The 17,056-nt window shown below is 46.3% G+C and overlaps 1 protein-coding gene across 4 annotated transcripts in view; it reads right to left on the bottom strand.

Moving 5' to 3' along the window:
• Positions 1 to 1,143: 1,143 nt before the first annotated feature.
• Positions 1,144 to 17,056, bottom strand: part of PPP1R16B (protein phosphatase 1 regulatory subunit 16B) — a 91,863-nt gene continuing 75,950 nt past the window's right edge. For all 4 annotated transcript variants that reach the window (XM_033914164.1, XM_033914163.1, XM_033914165.1 and 1 more), the window contains 5 exons: positions 14,733 to 14,858; positions 13,634 to 13,709; positions 9,364 to 9,493; positions 5,660 to 5,834; positions 1,144 to 4,532 (listed from right to left, as the gene is read on the bottom strand). In XM_033914164.1, the coding sequence (XP_033770055.1) occupies positions 4,041 to 4,532; positions 5,660 to 5,834; positions 9,364 to 9,493; positions 13,634 to 13,709; positions 14,733 to 14,858 (999 nt within the window). In that variant the 3' untranslated portion in view covers positions 1,144 to 4,040. The remainder of the gene's footprint in view (positions 4,533 to 5,659; positions 5,835 to 9,363; positions 9,494 to 13,633; positions 13,710 to 14,732; positions 14,859 to 17,056) is intronic.

Raw genomic sequence — 17,056 nt, 5'->3', positions numbered from 1 at the left:
GATTTACCTCTTCATTCCCTAAATCCACTCTTTCTTTCCTCAAATGACTTTTTTTTACACTTTTTTTTCCATGCATGATTATTTTTCTGTGAATTCTTTCCTCTGCAGGAAATCAAATTCCTGAACAAAAGATGATCTGTTTATTTATAAAACTGTAGATACCACCTTCCAGGTAGCATTTTGTTCTCAAACTTAAACCTGACTGACTTTGTAATGAAGGGTGTAGCAAAAAAAAAAAAAAAAATCTGCCAGTCAGACATGACCGATCAGAACAGAAACCTAATGATTTTTGTTAGTCAACAGAATTATTTTAAAATTCTTAACTTTGTTGCTTTGACAAAGGGAGTTTGGAAAAATAACAGTTCCCCTGCCAAGAGTATGATACGCAACCAAGTGCTAGTTCATTTCAGCCGTGCTAGGCCACTAGGCCATATTCCAGGCTACTAACTTGAATGGCAATCAGTATATCCTGCATCGTCAGGGCCACTAAAACGATCACAATGTTTAAATAAATACTTCCATTACACTTTGGATTTTTAACACTAAGGGCTCCTTTTACTAAGCTCTGCTAGCGGTTTTAGCGTATGCTAGACGCTAATGCAAGCATTGAGTTGGCATTAGTTCTTGGCACGCAGCATTGCAGCGCACGCTAAAACCGCTAGCACACCTTAGTAAAATGAGCCCTAAAAGTATCGGGATCGAAGAGAAGCTTCTGCCTGGTCAAGTCCCGCTAAACTGGCTGGCACTTAAAACATGTAGTGCCAGTGAACATCTCTGCTAACTAGCCAGGTTAGGGGCAGAACTGGGGCGGACCAGCACTTAGCTGGTTAGCATGGAATTTTGCTATTCTTTGGGATTCTGGGATCTCGATATTCTTTGGGATTCCAGAATTTTTGCTACTATTTGGGATGGGATTCTGGAATTTTGCTATTATTTGAGGGTTCCGTATGGAATGTTGCTACTATTTGGGGTTCCGGAATCTTGTTACTTTAGGGTTCTGGAATGTTGCTACTATATGGGGTTCCAGAATGTTGCTACTATTTTGGGTTCCAGAATCTTGTTACTCTAGGGTTCCAGAATGTTGCTACTATTTTGGGTTCCAGAATCTTGTTACTCTAGGGTTCCGGAATGTTGCTACTATTTTGGGTTCCAGAATCTTGTTACTCTAGGGTTCCGGAATGTTGCTACTATTTTGGTTTCTACCAGGCACTTGTGACCTGAATTGACCACTGTAGAAACAGGATACTGGGCTAGATGGACCATTGGTTGAATCCAGGAGGGTTAGTCTTATGTCAGCAGTGATATTCAGTTCCCTAACCGGCTTAAGCAAATGCATAAAGTTAGATCAGAAAAAAGGCTGTCCTAACTTTATGCACTGAGTTAGCTGGACACCAGTCTGAATATTGACCAGTGCCCAGATATTCAATCCAGGAATCGTGTATGCCCTGGGAAAGATCAGCATCATGTTTGTTCTTCGGCAGGTATGGTGCTGATATAAGCTGTAGATAGGGTCGTTTTTCTCAAGTCCCTAATTTCATTTTAGTTTGATATAGTAAAATGCAGGAGTGGTAGATCAAATCTTAAATAAGCATAAACATAACTATTTTGTCCCAATATTTGTCTGTCTGATGGTAGAATTCTGGGTAGGGAAATGAAGAAACAGACTATTACACTTGTTCACTATGCTGGGGACGGCGACAACATTTTAACTTTGTCCTGGAGTTTTTTAAGTTTCAGATTAGAAATTGCAAGTTCAGATTCATAGGATGGAAATTATAAGGTCAGAGTCACCAAATTATCCAGTTTCAGGAGGGAGATTCTAGGCCAGTCCTGGATTTCCAGCAACCCTATCCAATATGTCAGAGTATCTGCAGCACAAAACCCAATGGGTTGAATTGATTTATGAATTGGGTAACTTGGTAGCCCTGTGAGGCTGTAGAATGTAGATCAGTGTCTTGCAAACTTTCCGGCTGGTGGCACACTAAATCCAGTGCCCTAGCCGAAAGGCACCCGGGAGTGCGCGGAGGCCCATCTGGCCGCGACCTGCTTCGGTGGAGGGAAGAGGATGAGAGACGCCGACCAGGAGGAGAATCGTCCTACAGAAAGTGCCTCTCGCCGCGAGAGGCACATCCTATAGGCAGGCAGCCGGCGTGGACGATTCTCCTCCTCGCCAGTGTGTCGCAGCACACCTGAAATCTCAGGAGGCACACTGGCGTGCCACAGCACAGTTTGCAATACACTGATGTAGAGAGTACATTATGGTGATGGGGAATGCTCAGTTTGGGTTTGGCAAAACTAGAACCTGTGAGGCTTTGGGACCACCGAAATCTTATTTTGGTAACACCAAGACTCTTGTTTATAAAGAGCTTTTCCCCATTCTGGGCCAACGGATGAACCTTTTCTTGACTAAGACCCCAAGTATGGTATTCATGGGGGCGCCCAGTGCAGTGGCAGTGAATGTGGACCCCCCAGGATCGTGGCACAAGTAACATCTCTGTACTGAGTGTGGTAGTGTGCTGTGCTGGTTGTAATGAAGGTGATATCCACAAGACTGTGATACTTGCATGTGTTCAGCCCCATAGTGGTGAACGTGGGACCCTCACAGGCTGGCTGTTCCTTTAACCAGAGAGAAGTGGCCTTAGAGGCTAATGCAACAGGCTGAGAATCAGGGCATTGAGGCTACAAGTTCTGCTTCAGCCTTGGACAATTTTTGGTTAAATCACTTTTATCACCCATTGCCTCAGGTACCCATTTGCACTGGAAGTTGCTATACCTCATCTTTTATCAACACTGTGTATCTCCAGTGATTAATATTGCTGTTATTAATTGGTCCCAGACAGGTTTTACACTCCACAGGGAGTTGACAAATGTCCTAATGCAGCAGAAGATAAAAGATGGACAGGGAGTGTTTAAGAAGCACTCGCATAAGGACAGGACAACCTACTGCTTCCTCTGAGACAGAGTGTGAGGGATTAAGGGGTTTTCCCTCATTAAGACTGCAATTATGACCTTGGGCAGCAGACAAAATCGGGGAAAACTACCTTTCCCAGAATGCCCTGAGCTATGTCATTCAGTGCTGAGATTCATTAGGGAAGGGATAGAGCCCTGCTGAGTCAAGAGGTAGGACTCGGACAGGGGGGGAGTGCTTCCGTCCCAGACTGGCATCATTCAGGAGAGATCCCTCAGAGAGGAGGTCCCGAGAAAGAGACTTTCACTGGAGAACCCTTCCCTAGCTGTGGGTTGAGAAGAACCCTGGGAAGCAAAGGGATTCAGACTGAGAGAGAACCCTTCCCTAGCCATGGGCTGAGCAAAAGCCCTGGGAAGTCAAATCTGGCAAGGAGTGTTAGAAGAGCTGACAGTGTGAGACTTTTGGTACATGGTTGGCCAAGGTATGTCAACCTTGTTAAACTAAAGATTGCGGACTGTCTGTGTGTCTGACTGGAAGCAGCCTTTGAATCTTGCTTAAGAAAAACTTTATCCTTGAGCTGAGAAAGGATTTTCCCTTACCATAGCCTGTGAGGTAACAGGCTCAGGCCTGTACTTAATTTTTTTTTTTTAAACCCTATTATACTTGCAAGAGTGTTCAGGAAAATCCAGACTGGACTCTGCCACACAGAGGAATGTTAACAGCAGATGTACGTAACATGGACAGTCCTCTCCCACAGAACTCTGAAAGTTCATATTTGGAGGAGCAAAGCATGAAAGAAAAAGTTCTTCAGAGAAATGAGAGACCTGTGTTTTAAAAGTACAGGTTTTAGAAAAGGATGTGACATTTCCTAAGAGAGGGAAAACTCTCTCTTGCTGCTACTTGGAGTTTCTGCCAGGTAATGTTATCTGACTGGCCACTGCTGGAAACAGGAAACTGGGCAATATGGACCATTGCTCTGACCCAGTTTGGCTGTTCTTATGTTCTGCTCCAGTGAGCGGGCTTATCTTCAAGCTCCGACCGCCCTTTCCCATGTAACTTCCTGGCCACCACTTTCTCCTTTGCCCTGTAAGGACTGTTAACTTAATTATACATGTCTTTTTTCACAGACTGGTTATGATATCCGACAGCAGCCGTGTACCTTCTCTTCCATGTCCTCCGCGGGTGCTTTGAACTTTAAGAGCGGTGGGTCTCCACTGCTTGTGGTATAGTAAACGGCCATCCCGTTGGAGTAACACGTGGGTGTCCTTGAACCCATAAGCTGGGATTTGGCCTCCCCTCCACTCTCTGCCATGGTCCCTATGCTGTTGAGCAGTGGATGGTGTAGTAGCTTGGCAGCCGCTCTCTGTCTTTTGAGTTCGGAAAGGGTCTGATGAGAGCACTCCTTGTGACCCCTCCACAGCTGCTTTGCGTCAGGGTAAGGCAGGGCGGGGATCACAGTACCCTCAGGTGGTCCATGCAATGTCAGTGCATCTCTGCCGGGGACGGAGTACTGGAAGGAGATATCTGGAAACCTGAATCCATTCTGAAGGGAAGTGTCACAGTCTCCGTCCCTGGTCTTTATCGTTGGCTTGGTCTGAGGGCTGGATTTCTCTCCAGCTGGACTCTGTAAAGGAATTGGCACTGTTTAAAAAAAAAAAAAAAAAAAAAAACCCACCGATTTATTAAATTACACATTTTTCTTGTCCACAGTTGTAAGTGGATTTAACTCCCCATTAAAGCAACAAAGGTGGAAATAGCGAATGACACAGGGACAAATTTTCCCCCGTCCTCATGGGAACTCATTTTCTCGTCCCCGACCCATTCCTGCAAGCTCCATCTTCATTTGCACAAGCATCAAACACTTTAACATCATAAGTGTTTGAGGCTTGTGCGATTAAGGCAGAGCTTACAGGAATGGGGCAGGGACAGTGACAAAATCTGCGGGAACGGTGAAAAATTTGTCCCCGTATCATTCTCTAGGTGGAAACTAGGGTAACCATACAGCTCCAGAAAAAGGAGGACGGATTGAGACGTCCGGGTTTTACTTCCACTGAAAGCAATGGAAGTAAAACCTGGATGTCTCAATCCATCCTCTTTTTTCTAGAGCCATATGGTAAACTCTAGTGGAAACTGAAGTCTATCCATTGTAGAGAATGACATGGGGACAAATGTGTCCCCGTCCCGTCCCCGAGACTTTTGTCCCTGTCCCTGCCCCATTCCTGTAAGCTCCGTTTTAACTGCCCAAGCCTTGAACACTTATGATTTTAAAGTGTTTGAGCTTGTGCAGATGAGGATGGAGCAGGGGCAGGAAAAGAACTCACTGGGACAGGACGGGAAAACGAGTTCCCGCGGGGCCGAGGAAAAATTTGTCCCTGTGTCATTCTCTAATCCATTGCTCAGAATAAGGCGCAGAGCATAGGGTCAGCTTCCTCGCAAACCACACCTCATGTGGCCGAAACTTACTGGGACAGAATCACGACTCTTGCCTAAAGTACTGTAATTACACAGTCAATTGTACTCTCAAAAGCGACAGAAAATAAACATTCCTGGGTTGGTTTGTTTTTGACATTGCCTTCACTTTTAAAATGGGCTTCCTAACTTCAAAAGCAGGAAAACTCTGCTTTGTGCTGCACTGTTTAGAAGCAATGGAATGAATTCACTTGTCCCAACCACTTTTGACTTTGATCTACAATCTGAAGAGAAACATAATTGGACAATGGGAAAGATCGAGGGCGTTTTCAATCTGCTTACCTCTTCCGGCTCCCTATTCTCCTGGTCAGAGCTGGTTTCCCTGTCATCGCCGCCATGGCCGCTACTGCTGGGCTCTTCCTCGCTTCCCATCCGCTGCCACACGATGGCTTCCGTCTCGTATTCCCTCCGGTAAAGGTTTGTCCGGTCTGAAAGGCTGGCCCTCCTCACCACCTTGCTGTAGGGAAGACATTTTAACAAAATGATTCTTTGGGAGTCGAGGATCGGTTTACAAATGGTGTAACCTGTAGATAAGCAGATGGTGCCAGCACCCAGGAGGTAATTCTGTCAAGAGGTGTTGACATTTACTTGCCGATTACCCATATACAGGTTGATGTTCATAGAAATATGGCGGCAGATAAAGGCCAAAAGGCTCATCCGCAGCATTCTCTATCTCCTTCTCTACCTAAGAGATCCCATATGCCTGTCCTACACTTTCTTGAATTCAGACAGTCTCTGTCTCCACCTCCTCTTCTGGGAGACTGTTCCACGCATCTACCACCTTTGCTGTAAAAAAGTATTTCCTTATATAACTCCGGAGCCTATCACCTCATAACTTCATCCTGTGCCCTCTCATTTCAGAGCTTCCTTTCAAATGAAAGAGACTGGACTCATGCACATTTATATTACGTAGGTTTTTAAACATCTCTATTATATTTCCCCTCTCCTGCCTTTCCTCCAAAGTGTACAGATTGAGATCTTTAAGTCTCTCCCCATACACCTTATGATAAAGACCACAGACCAAATGAGTAGTCTTCCTCTGGACCGACTCCATCCTTTTTATATCTTTTTGAAGGTGTAGCCTCCAGAATCCTATATAATAAAACCCTAGAGCGCGCATGCGCTCTTGAAATTTCGTGATCCCTGCCACTGTGATTTCTGATCCGTGGCCACGTTCCATTTTAGAACGCAGAGGCAGGGATCACTCTAGCCACTCCCCTCCTCCCGCCCTCACTCACCAACCGCTGGAGGAAGCGCAGGCAAGCTCTCTCCCTGCCCGCGTCCTCGCTGCCCCGATTGGTGCTGGTGGCGGCTGCCGGGAGGAGGGCTTCGTGGAGCTCCATTGCACACTAACACCTCACAGTCTCCTGAGCTGCATCCTCGCCATCCTGATTGCCGGCGTTCAGTCTTCACACTTCCGCGACACAGGCGGGGATCGGAAAGGGTAAGGGAGCCGAGTCAGCGGGGGTTGGGCTGGGAGGGAAGAGAAGCAGTCTGCCTCGGGTTTTTCAAGGCCTGGCTTCTTCGGGCAGCAGCAGCGTTTACAATTCGCTGCTGCTGCCGGCTTCAGGCCTTCCTCTCTGGCGGGTCCTGCCTACTTTCTGTTTCAGGAAGACGACCCGACAGAGAGGAAGACCTGAAGCCGGCAACAGCAATGAATTGTGAATGCTGCTTCTGCTGCCCGATGAAGTTCAAGGAGGAAAGGGAGCAGAGGGGGAGAGAATGGCTTGGAGGGAAGAAGAGATGGCAGGGCATGGAGGGAAGGAGGAATGTATGCCAGACCAAGGGAAAAGGAAGGGGGAAAGGAAGGAGGAGATACCACATGGAACAGAGAGAGAGAGGGCGGACACTGGATGGAAAGAGAAGAGAGGGCATTGAATGGAAGGGGCAAGACAGAGGGTGAACAATAGATAGAAGGGTAGAGAGAGGGAGACAGACACTGAATGGGACAGGGAGAGCAGACGTTGGAAGGAAGTGGGGAGGAGAAAGAAAAAAAGGCACATGCAGGATTGAGGGAAGAGGATAGAGTTAGAAATAAAGATAGACAGACAGGGGGCCAGGGAGAGACAGACAGACAGCATCCAAGGAGAGAGAGAGAAATAAAAAAAACCCAGACAGACATGTACTCTAGCACCCGTTAATGTAACAGGCTTAAACACTAGTTTTACATAATATTCTAAATGAGGTCTCACTAAAGTCTTATACAGGGGCATCAATACCTCCTTTGTCCTACTGGCCATACCTCTCCCTATGCACCCTAGCATCCTTCTAGCTTTCGCCGTCAACCTTTTCAACCTGTTTGGCCACTTTAAGATCATCCCAAAGCAATTTAACCATCAATGAAATGGCTCCTGGCCAGTTAAATCTCCTGTTTGAGGCTAACTGCTAATTTTCAATGGCACTTAACAGATTTATGCTGCTGAAAATAACCGATTTAGTGCTGAACAGAAAACTGGCTATTTGGGGGTTGCAGTCGATCGGTTAAGTGCCGATAATCAGCTCTTAACCATCCAGGTTAACCGCATAAATAGAGTCAGCCCCATTTTTATGCAGTAACCCATGGCAAGTGCTGAATATTGCACTTAACCAGTTATGCATTGGATGGCTCCACAAACCCATAAATTCAATGCTGGAGCCTGGACATAGCCTGGTATTGGATTGCTAGGTTTAATGCCAGTAGCAATCAGCAAAACGCTGATTGCTGTAGGCTGAGTATCAGGTCCGTAAATAATTACCATAATGGTGTATATGTGTGCACGCAGGTGTACAAATGCCAAAATTCCGCCTGCAGCTGCGCAGAGCATTGGCAAGACTCACGCTTACTTGTGCATCTCTGACATTTTAAATGCAAGGACTTTCAGCATCTCTATGGCCAGCACCAGAGCTGCAATTCTCCTGCTGCCCTTGTATTCTACAAAGCAGGGACCCTGAAACCCAGCCTGGTTTTCAGGATTTCCATAATGAATGTGTACGACAACTGTTTGCATGCCGTGGAAGCACTGAAGGCAAATAAATCTCATACGTAGTCAGTGCGGAAAGCTAGTTCATGCTTTGTTAGCTATGTTTTGTCATATTTATCATACCATACTATGTCTGAGAAAGAAGCTCCATGGTTGGAGCTGCAGCCTTAGCACCCTGAGGTTGTGGTTGCAGGCTCATGTTGTTCCTTATGACCCTTTGCAAGTCACTTAATCCCCCCCATTGCCCCAGATTATGAGCTCATCAGGACAGACAGGGAAAATACGTGAGTACCTGAATAAATTCATGTCAACCGTACTGAGCTCCCCTGGGAGAATGGTAGAGAAAACTGAATAACTAAATAGTGTGAAAAGTTTCTGTTTCTAATAACCAGAGCTGAGATTGTGATGTCATGATGCCTCATTCCACCAATGCCTAAGAGCCAACCTCATCAGTGATGTCACAATGGCTTGATTGTCCTAGACTTGGCTCACTTTTGCTACATTTTGATTTCTAGAGTGGTGCAGTGGTTAGAGCTACAGCCTTGACATCCTGAGGTTGTGGCTTCAAACCCATGCTGCTCCTTGTGACCCTGAGCAAGTCACTTAATCCCCCCCATTGCCCCAGGGACATTTGATTGTGAGTCTGCTGGGACAGACAGGGGAAAGTGCTTGAGTACCTGAATAAATTCATGTCAACCGTTCTGAGCTCCCCTGGGAGAATAGTATAAAAAATTTAATAAGTAGGTTGTGGGCCTTGAGGACTGGATTTGAGGACCCCTGCTATATGCACTGATACAGGATTACTCTCTAGTGCCTAGAAGATGGTTGAAAAAGTGAGACCTAAGTTCAAATTCCCCCTCCAAAAGTAACTGCTATGACCTTCTGCAAATAATTTAATTAAATTTATTTTTCCTCTGTCTTGGAACCTAGGTATTACCGAATATCCATTTAGATCTGTCTTCTGTCTGCCGTTGCAGCTACATCTGTCAATATAAAAGCAGGGTTACTGGTGTTTTCAGTACTCACCCCCGACTCCCGGCACTAGAAGTCCTTCGACTCAATGAGGACTTGTGTTTTTGCTGGGATTTCATGATCACGTCATGTTTGTGCTTCAGCTCCAGCAGGAATGCTTTGAACTCATCGTCTTCACATAGATCTGAGGTGGAAAATGTAAATTACTCCAGAGCAAAACAAGGTTAACGGAGCTACTCAAAACCGCCTGCTTTAGGTTGGCTCCTTGTGCAAACAGAGAAGAATACACAGATCTTATAGTTATGTGGAGACATTGGTGAAGGGAAAGAAAGTCAAAAGTTGGGAATGCAGCTCTAAATGCCACCCCCAAAATCTATCTACAGAGGTTGCTGTTTTATGCATTTTGATGCAAAGTAGCAAAGAAAAAAAAAATGAAATGTCTGATGTTCAGCCAGTGGATTTTATTACATTCGGCTGCATCATGTTTGCTTCTTACCCATCCTGTAGCTTTTTGACCATGTGGACTCCTGAGGAAGGCCAAGTGCTGAAATACGGACCGTGGTAGGTCTTTTTCTACCACTATTGTTTTTTTGCACCATACGTTGTCTACAAGGCACAAACTTTTTTATTATTTTTTTAATAAAGTCATTTTGTCATTTTGATGCTTGTTTGATTTTTCCTGTGTCAATGTAATATTTTTTTGAACCACTCTTTTTTTTTCTGTGATATTATGCCAGGCCATGTCCACGCTCCAGCACTGAATTTAAAGGCATACAGAGCCAGTGAAACCATAGCTGGTTATATGCCACATTCGGCACTTAACTATCCATAGTAGAAAGATAGGACTGACTTTTATTTGGTCCTATTTATGCGGTTACCTTGGCTGAGTACCGTCACTTAACAGGCTCTGCCCCGGAACATCCCCCAAATCATCTGTCAAATCCAATCTAACTGCATGTTTTCAAGCCCTGCGATTCCTATATTTTTGTCTCCTACACCATTCTGTATTAAGCTGAATAGATAGCAGTGGTGAAAGGCAGTGCCGTAATACAGGGGTGTGTGGTCCACCACAGGCGCGGTCTTCTTAAGGATGTGGCACCTTTCCTTCTCTCCTTGTCACGTGCATGTGCCCTTGCCTCCCCTGTACCTTTTTTTACTTCCTCGGCGCGAGGTTGCTGCCCATGTTGACATCGGTGCTCTCTCTGACGTCACTTCCGGGATCCACGCCTAGGAAATGACGTCAAAAGGGCGAACCCAATGTGTGGCAGCGGCGGCCAAAAAAGCAAACAGGATGCTAGGAATTATTAAAAAAGGGATGGATAACAAGACTAAGAATGTCATAATGCCCCTGTATCGCTCCATGGTGCGACCTCATCTGGAGTATTGTGTTCAATTCTGGCCTCCTTATCGCAAGAAAGATATAGCGGCGCTAGAAAAGGTTCAAAGAAGAGCAACCAAGATGATAAAGGGGATGGAACTCCTCTTGTATGAGGAAAGACTAAAATGGTTAGGGCTCTTCAGCTTGGAAAAGAGACGGCTGAGGGGAGATAGGATTGAAGTCTACTAAATCCTGAGTGGAGTAGAACGGGTATGGGTGGATCGATTTTTCACTCCCTCAAAAATTACAAAGACTAGGGGACACTCGATGAAGTTATAGGGAAATACTTTTAAAACCAATAGGAGGACATTTTTTTCCACTCAGAGAATAGTTAAGCTCTGGAACGCGTTGCCAGAGGTTGTGGTAAGAGCGGATAGCGTAGCTGGTTTAAAGAAAGGTATGGACAAGGTATGGACAAGGTATGGAGGAAAAGTCCATACTCTGTTATTGAGAAAGACATGGGGGAAGCCACTACTTACCCTGTATCAGTAGCATGGAATATTGATACTCCTTGGGTTTTGGCCAGGTACTAGTGACCTGGATTGGCCACCGTGAGAACGGGCTACCGGGCTTGATGGACCAATGGTCTGACTCAGTGAGGCTATTCTTATGTTCGTATGAACCGACACGGGCATGCTGTTCATGCCAGAGAAGTTAAAATAGTGCAGGAAAAGGGATGGGGGTATGCACGTGGTGGTAGGGAAGGGGTGCCACCGCCTCGGTGCCCTTCACCCTTCCTACGCCACTGGTGAGAGACCACGTCCTTGCTTGTGTCTAGTTACTATTTTAAATCAGCTCTATCTGACCATCTTCTGTGGTGACCCAGCATTCACCGTTCCCTTATAGGTTTTCAATAACTATGGTGAACATGACAAATATTCCATATAATTTCGTAATACTCCATAAGCCATCTCTGTTGATGCTGTCCAATGCTTTTTTTTTTCCAAAATTCACAGAATTTGTGACCACTGGGATTTTATTCCCAAGAGCCTTTCCTAATACTCTGCACAGTTCAAAAATTTGATTTGCGCAGGATATGCTGGGCCCGAGCTCAGCTTGTTCTTCTCGGAATAGGTTGTCCATTTCAGCCTTAAACCAGCTAAGAATCATTCAACTGTAAACCTTTTTTAGGAATAGATAACAGTTCAATAACTCACAGTTCTACTTTTCTTCAATTCATCTGGTGTGTTTTTTTCGCCCCTTTTCCCTGCTGCATTATGCAATCGTTCGAAGCTATTCTACCATTTGATTGGATCCCTTTTTCAAGAGTTCTGCGCAGATCCTGGTGGTTTTCTGTTTCTGACACCCTTAATAGCTTTGCTTCTTTTATCCAACGTGAATGGCCTGGTGTCTGCCGCTGTTTCACGCTTTGAGCAGTTCTGTTCTTCCCAACGTCACACTTTTTCTTTTTCATTTGTTATGACTTTATCACCTTTGTCATCAGAGGATAGCACTTTTCTTCCGCCAGTTCCTGTTATGAGAGAGGCTGTTTTTTCTGCTATTTCAGCATTTCCATTGGCCTTTCTTCCCTTATCGTCTCGCACCTTTTCCAAATGTCTTCATCTTGCTGACTGTACCGCTATAATACTGTATAACTCATTTCTTTTTAAAGATGCATTTGGGGAATAAATTAAGATCCTGATTTCAATTTATTCGTATTCCCTTTTGTTTTTTCCTTCTTCCTATCAATTTTCTTTTTAATGCAATAATGTAATCCTGGCTGTTTTCCTCTTGTATCCTATGTTATCTTAATTGTCTATGTTAGTCTCCCTGTTTTAAATTAAGTTTTTAGATTATGTCTTTAGGATAAATTGTAAGCAGAATATCAAATCAAAATCAAACTTGAAACTTAAAAACTTTTCCACTGTCTCTTTGTGATGCAATTTAAATTTTTTTTCACTTCCTTATACATTTCCAAATTTCTTCACTTCTCCACTCCTTGTTTATCAGCAAATATTTTGGCTAGTGTTTAAAACAGGACATTAAGGTGGCCACAAATTAAAGCTTCCTTTTAGCAAACAAGAGGTGACCTAACCCCCACCCTTGAGAGCCAAGTGGTAAAGCTCAGAAGACAGTGAACAAGACAGGGCAGGGAACCAAATCAAACACAGTGATGGTGATGCCCAGAACTAATGCGGAAGGGAACAACCCCGGCAGGTACCATTCTTTCAAATGAAAACAACAAATGTTCCAAATATTGAAGGAATTAATTTGGAATGATTTGTTTTTTTTCCTGGAGACAAAGCCAGGGTTTCTGAAGCCCCTCCCAACCTCAACGCGGCAGCCACTGCATTTGAGACTTGAACAAGAGTTCCTCCCTGTGTTGTGCACCTTAAAAGTAAAGATCAGACCTGCGAGAGATTGGGGGGGGGGGTATGGAAGGGTGCTCCATGCTGCTAGAGTTACCAGACACCTGGGAAAACTGAGATAAGTCCACTTTTTAGAGGACTGTCTGGGCTCCTGGACGGACTTTCCAAAACCCGGAATTTCTCTGGGTTTTGGAAAGCCCCGCCGAGCGCCGACCTAGGGTTACCAGACGTCTGGATTTCCCCAGAGGGCTTTTCAAAACCCGGCACTTTGTCTGGGTTTTGAAAAACCTCCTCAAATCGCGTTGGGCAGCGATGAAATCCACGCATGCGTGGATTTCCTTTCTGCCCAACAAGAACAGGCAGCTAGGAGGGACTGGGGGTGGGATTAGGGCATTACAGGGTGGGGAATAGGTGGAACTGAGCGGGTCTAAGGGTCCGGATTTTCAGATTGGAAAATCTGGCAACCCTACTCCAGCCGCATCTAGAGGGCCTCTGAGCATGCGCGGATTATATCACATCCGTGCATTCTCCAGGCCTTCCAGACGCAGCTAGAGCTCATCCGGAAGAAGAGAGGAGGCTTTGGGGGGGAGGGGGTGAACAGGGCAGGGTCTTGTGTTAACAAAGAAGCAGGTGTTACCTAAGGGTGTTTCATCTAGAGCTGTCCTGGCACTCAGGCTGGCACCATGGGAGACCAAGAGCTCCGCCATCTGCATCTAGAAAAGAAATGATCACAGAATGACAAGACATTTGCCAGATTTACTGTCCCGAGTGTATTTGGGAGAGCGAAGGACAGACCAGCAGCATTGGTCACGCCAACTCTAGTCCTTGGGAGATAAAGAGAACTTTCAGGCAAAGGTCAACCAAAGTTTAGGTTTAGTTTTGGAGTCCCTTCTCCCCCTCACTCAGAAAGAGTCCCCCGTCAGACCCACCCCTCACCAGAAGCAGTGACGTAGTAAGAGGGGAGCGAGGGGGAGTGGTCTGCCCCGGGTACCATCTTGCTTGGGGCACTGGCACCCCTGCTCCTCTCCGCCCCCTCACTCCTCCCCTGCTGCGCGTGCACCCCTTCCCTTCCCCCATACCTTTTTAACTTTGGCGCAAGCAACCACCAATTTGCCGTCCATGTCGGCTTCAGCGATCCCTCTGACGTTGCGTCCGGGACCCACACCTAGGCAGTGACAGAGAGAGCGCCAAAGCCGCCGCGGGCAGTAAGTGGGTGGCTGCTCGCACCAAAGTTAGAAAGGTACAGGGAAGGGGTTCACGGAGGGCTGGGGTGACACTCACTCTTGCTACGCCGCTGACTGGAAGTCCCCCTTCTAGGCCTACTGTGTTGTTGATGGCCAGTGGGGGCAGGAGTGATCCCCATTTGCTGCTGCCTATACTGGATCCTGCGTCAAAACAGCTTTCAGGATCTTCAGCAGCAGTCTTGAGAGGCTGCGGCAGTTATTTTGAGATTGGGGTCCAGGATGGGGGCTGCTGCCTATGGGGGGTGTCCAGGAGCAGGGCTCTTTCTGGTCAGTTAACAAAGAAATCTCCTCTGGACACAACACTTCAGTAAGAATTAATAAAAATGGCTCAGATCCACCATTTTCTGAGCCATGGATGGGGTTTCACTAAGAAACCTGGTTAAATTAACCTGGACAAAAGAACCAGAGGCACATCTTTGCAATACACACACTGGGTCTCCTCCCACCCCAGCGGCTGCCCCTCTTAACCAGTGCATGAAGAGACGGTGTTACCTGTCCCCAGAAGGCTGCAGCGTGGAGGGGTTCCCAGTCTTCCCAGTCCTTGATATCCACTTTCGCTCCATGTTCTAGAAGAATCTCAGCGGCACGGATATAGCCATGAGCCCCAGCAATGTGCAGCTGAGAGAAAGCACAGGGAGAGTCACGTCAGTGACTGCTTTCCTTAGGCACTGCTGAAATCAATTTCTGAGCGCCGAAGGTCTACAGCAATGAAAGTCCTTTGACATGGAAAGACAGGACATCAGCAACAGAATCACAGTCACGCTTGCTACTAAAACTGGCTAGAACTAAACAAGAAAATGACCCTGGCTGCAGGCACCGTGCTAGACTATGAGAACAGTGCATGATTACAAAAACTGTATTTGGACTTGCTAATGGTAAATCGCTTGGACTGAGGCTGATCAAGGAAGTTGGTCCAGTTAACTTAATCTAATCTAATCTTCTATTTGTGTGTCGCTCATACCTATAAAGGCTCAAAGTGACTTAGAGAGAGGGGAGAGGATGGAGAGGGGATAGAGTAGGGAGGTGGATAGGTAGGAGTGGAGAGAGGAAGTGAGGGGGAAAGGGGATGGGTAAGAGTGGGGGGGAAGGGGGAGTGGGAGAAGAGGAGAGGATACAGGAGGTTAGGTGCAGGGTTTAAAAAGAAAAGTCCATAAGCCATTATTAAATGGGGAAAATCCACTGCTTAGTTCTAGGATAAGCAGCATAAAATCTGTTTGACTGGGATTTTGCCAGGTACCTGTGACCTGGGTTGGCCTCTTTTGGAAACAGGATCCTGGTCTAGCATCTGGCAACTAAAATTCAATGCGAAGAATTGGAAAGTGATGCATTTGTGGGGTAGAAATCCGAGGGAACCATGTGGGAGGTTGAGAGGCTGAAAAGCTCAGATGGAGAGAGGGACCATGGGGCGATTGTGTCTGAGGATCTAAAGGCATCTAAACAGAGTGATAAGGCAGTGGCTGTAGCCAGAAGGATGCTAGGCTATATAGAAAGAGGAATAACCAGCAGAAGAAGGGAGGTGTTGATGCCCCTGTATAGGTCACTGGTGAGGCCATACTTGGAGTATTGTGTTCAGTTTTGGAGGCCGTATCTGGTGAAGGATATAAAAAGACTTGAAGTGGTCCAGAGGAAGGTGACGAAAATGGGTAAGGAGTTTGAACCACAAGAAGTATGAGAACACACTGGAAGAACTAACTATGTATACTCTGGAGGAGAGGAGGGACAGGGGAGATATGATACAGACATTTAAATACTTGAAAGGTATTAATATAGAACCAAAACTTTTCCAGAGAAGAGAAAATGGTAAAACTAGAGGGCAAATGTTGAGTTTTGGAAAGTTCGTTCAGGAGCCCGGACAGTCCTCTAAAAAGAGGACATGTCTAGGTTTTACCAGACATCTGGTAACCCTAGATAACTGGGACACTGCCCCAGGTACTGTCCGGCTGATATTCAAAGTGATTTAAGGGAGCAAGAGAGGCTCTGGCCTGCTTAAATCGCTTTGAGCCACCCAACCACCAAACTTCAACAGCACTGGGGAGTGCCTCTTAATATCGTCTCTGACTGCCCATGTTAATATAGGGCCATCAGTGGGGAGGAGCTGACGGTTATGCGAGTGCTGGTAATATTCAGTGCCGGGACTCTCATAGCCAACCCGGCACCAGTACAGCTGCAAGAGGTCATGGCAGCTATTTTTAGAAGACAACTTTAATGGGGAGGAGCAAGTGGACTTCTCTCCTGCCTCCATTGCACCACCAGGGATATCAGAAAGGCCTGGGGGAGGGGGGGGGGCTACTGAGATGGGGAGGTGAGGTTAGGGGATTAGGTGGTCATTCCAGGGGGAGGGGGAGGGTTTTAACTCTCAGGGGCATAAGTGTCTTATGTGGGTCATGGATCAGTGTTGGCCGGGACCTGCATAAGTTCCAGCGGCCAGTTCATTTGCGATTAGCGTTCGCTATTTGGTGCCTTAGCCCAGACGTGGCCCTGGCTCTGAATACTGAATATTGGCCAGAATGTGTTAAAAAGAACTGGTTATCACTGCCACCTGCCCCACAATAGGGTTACCAGACGTCTGGCTTTCCGACGAGAGCAGGCAGTGTGTGTGTGTGTGGGGGGGGGGGGCTAGAGCAGGATTGGGGCATAATAGGGTGGGGATGGGCGGGTCTGCAGTAAAATCCAGCAACCCTACCCCACAATAAATAATGGCAGCTATAGCCCAACTGGTCCATCCATTCCTTCCAGATATTTAAGGCTCTATATTTCGGCCCTCTAACACTTTTTTGAGTAGATGAGCAAATTTCCTTTGCCCAGATTAATATCGC

The sequence above is a fragment of the Geotrypetes seraphini genome, chromosome 11 (genome assembly GCF_902459505.1).
Source record: "Geotrypetes seraphini chromosome 11, aGeoSer1.1, whole genome shotgun sequence".
Taxonomy (NCBI): domain Eukaryota; kingdom Metazoa; phylum Chordata; class Amphibia; order Gymnophiona; family Dermophiidae; genus Geotrypetes; species Geotrypetes seraphini.
Note: the sequence above shows the minus strand (reverse complement) of the source record. Positions and strands in the feature narration are given on the sequence as shown.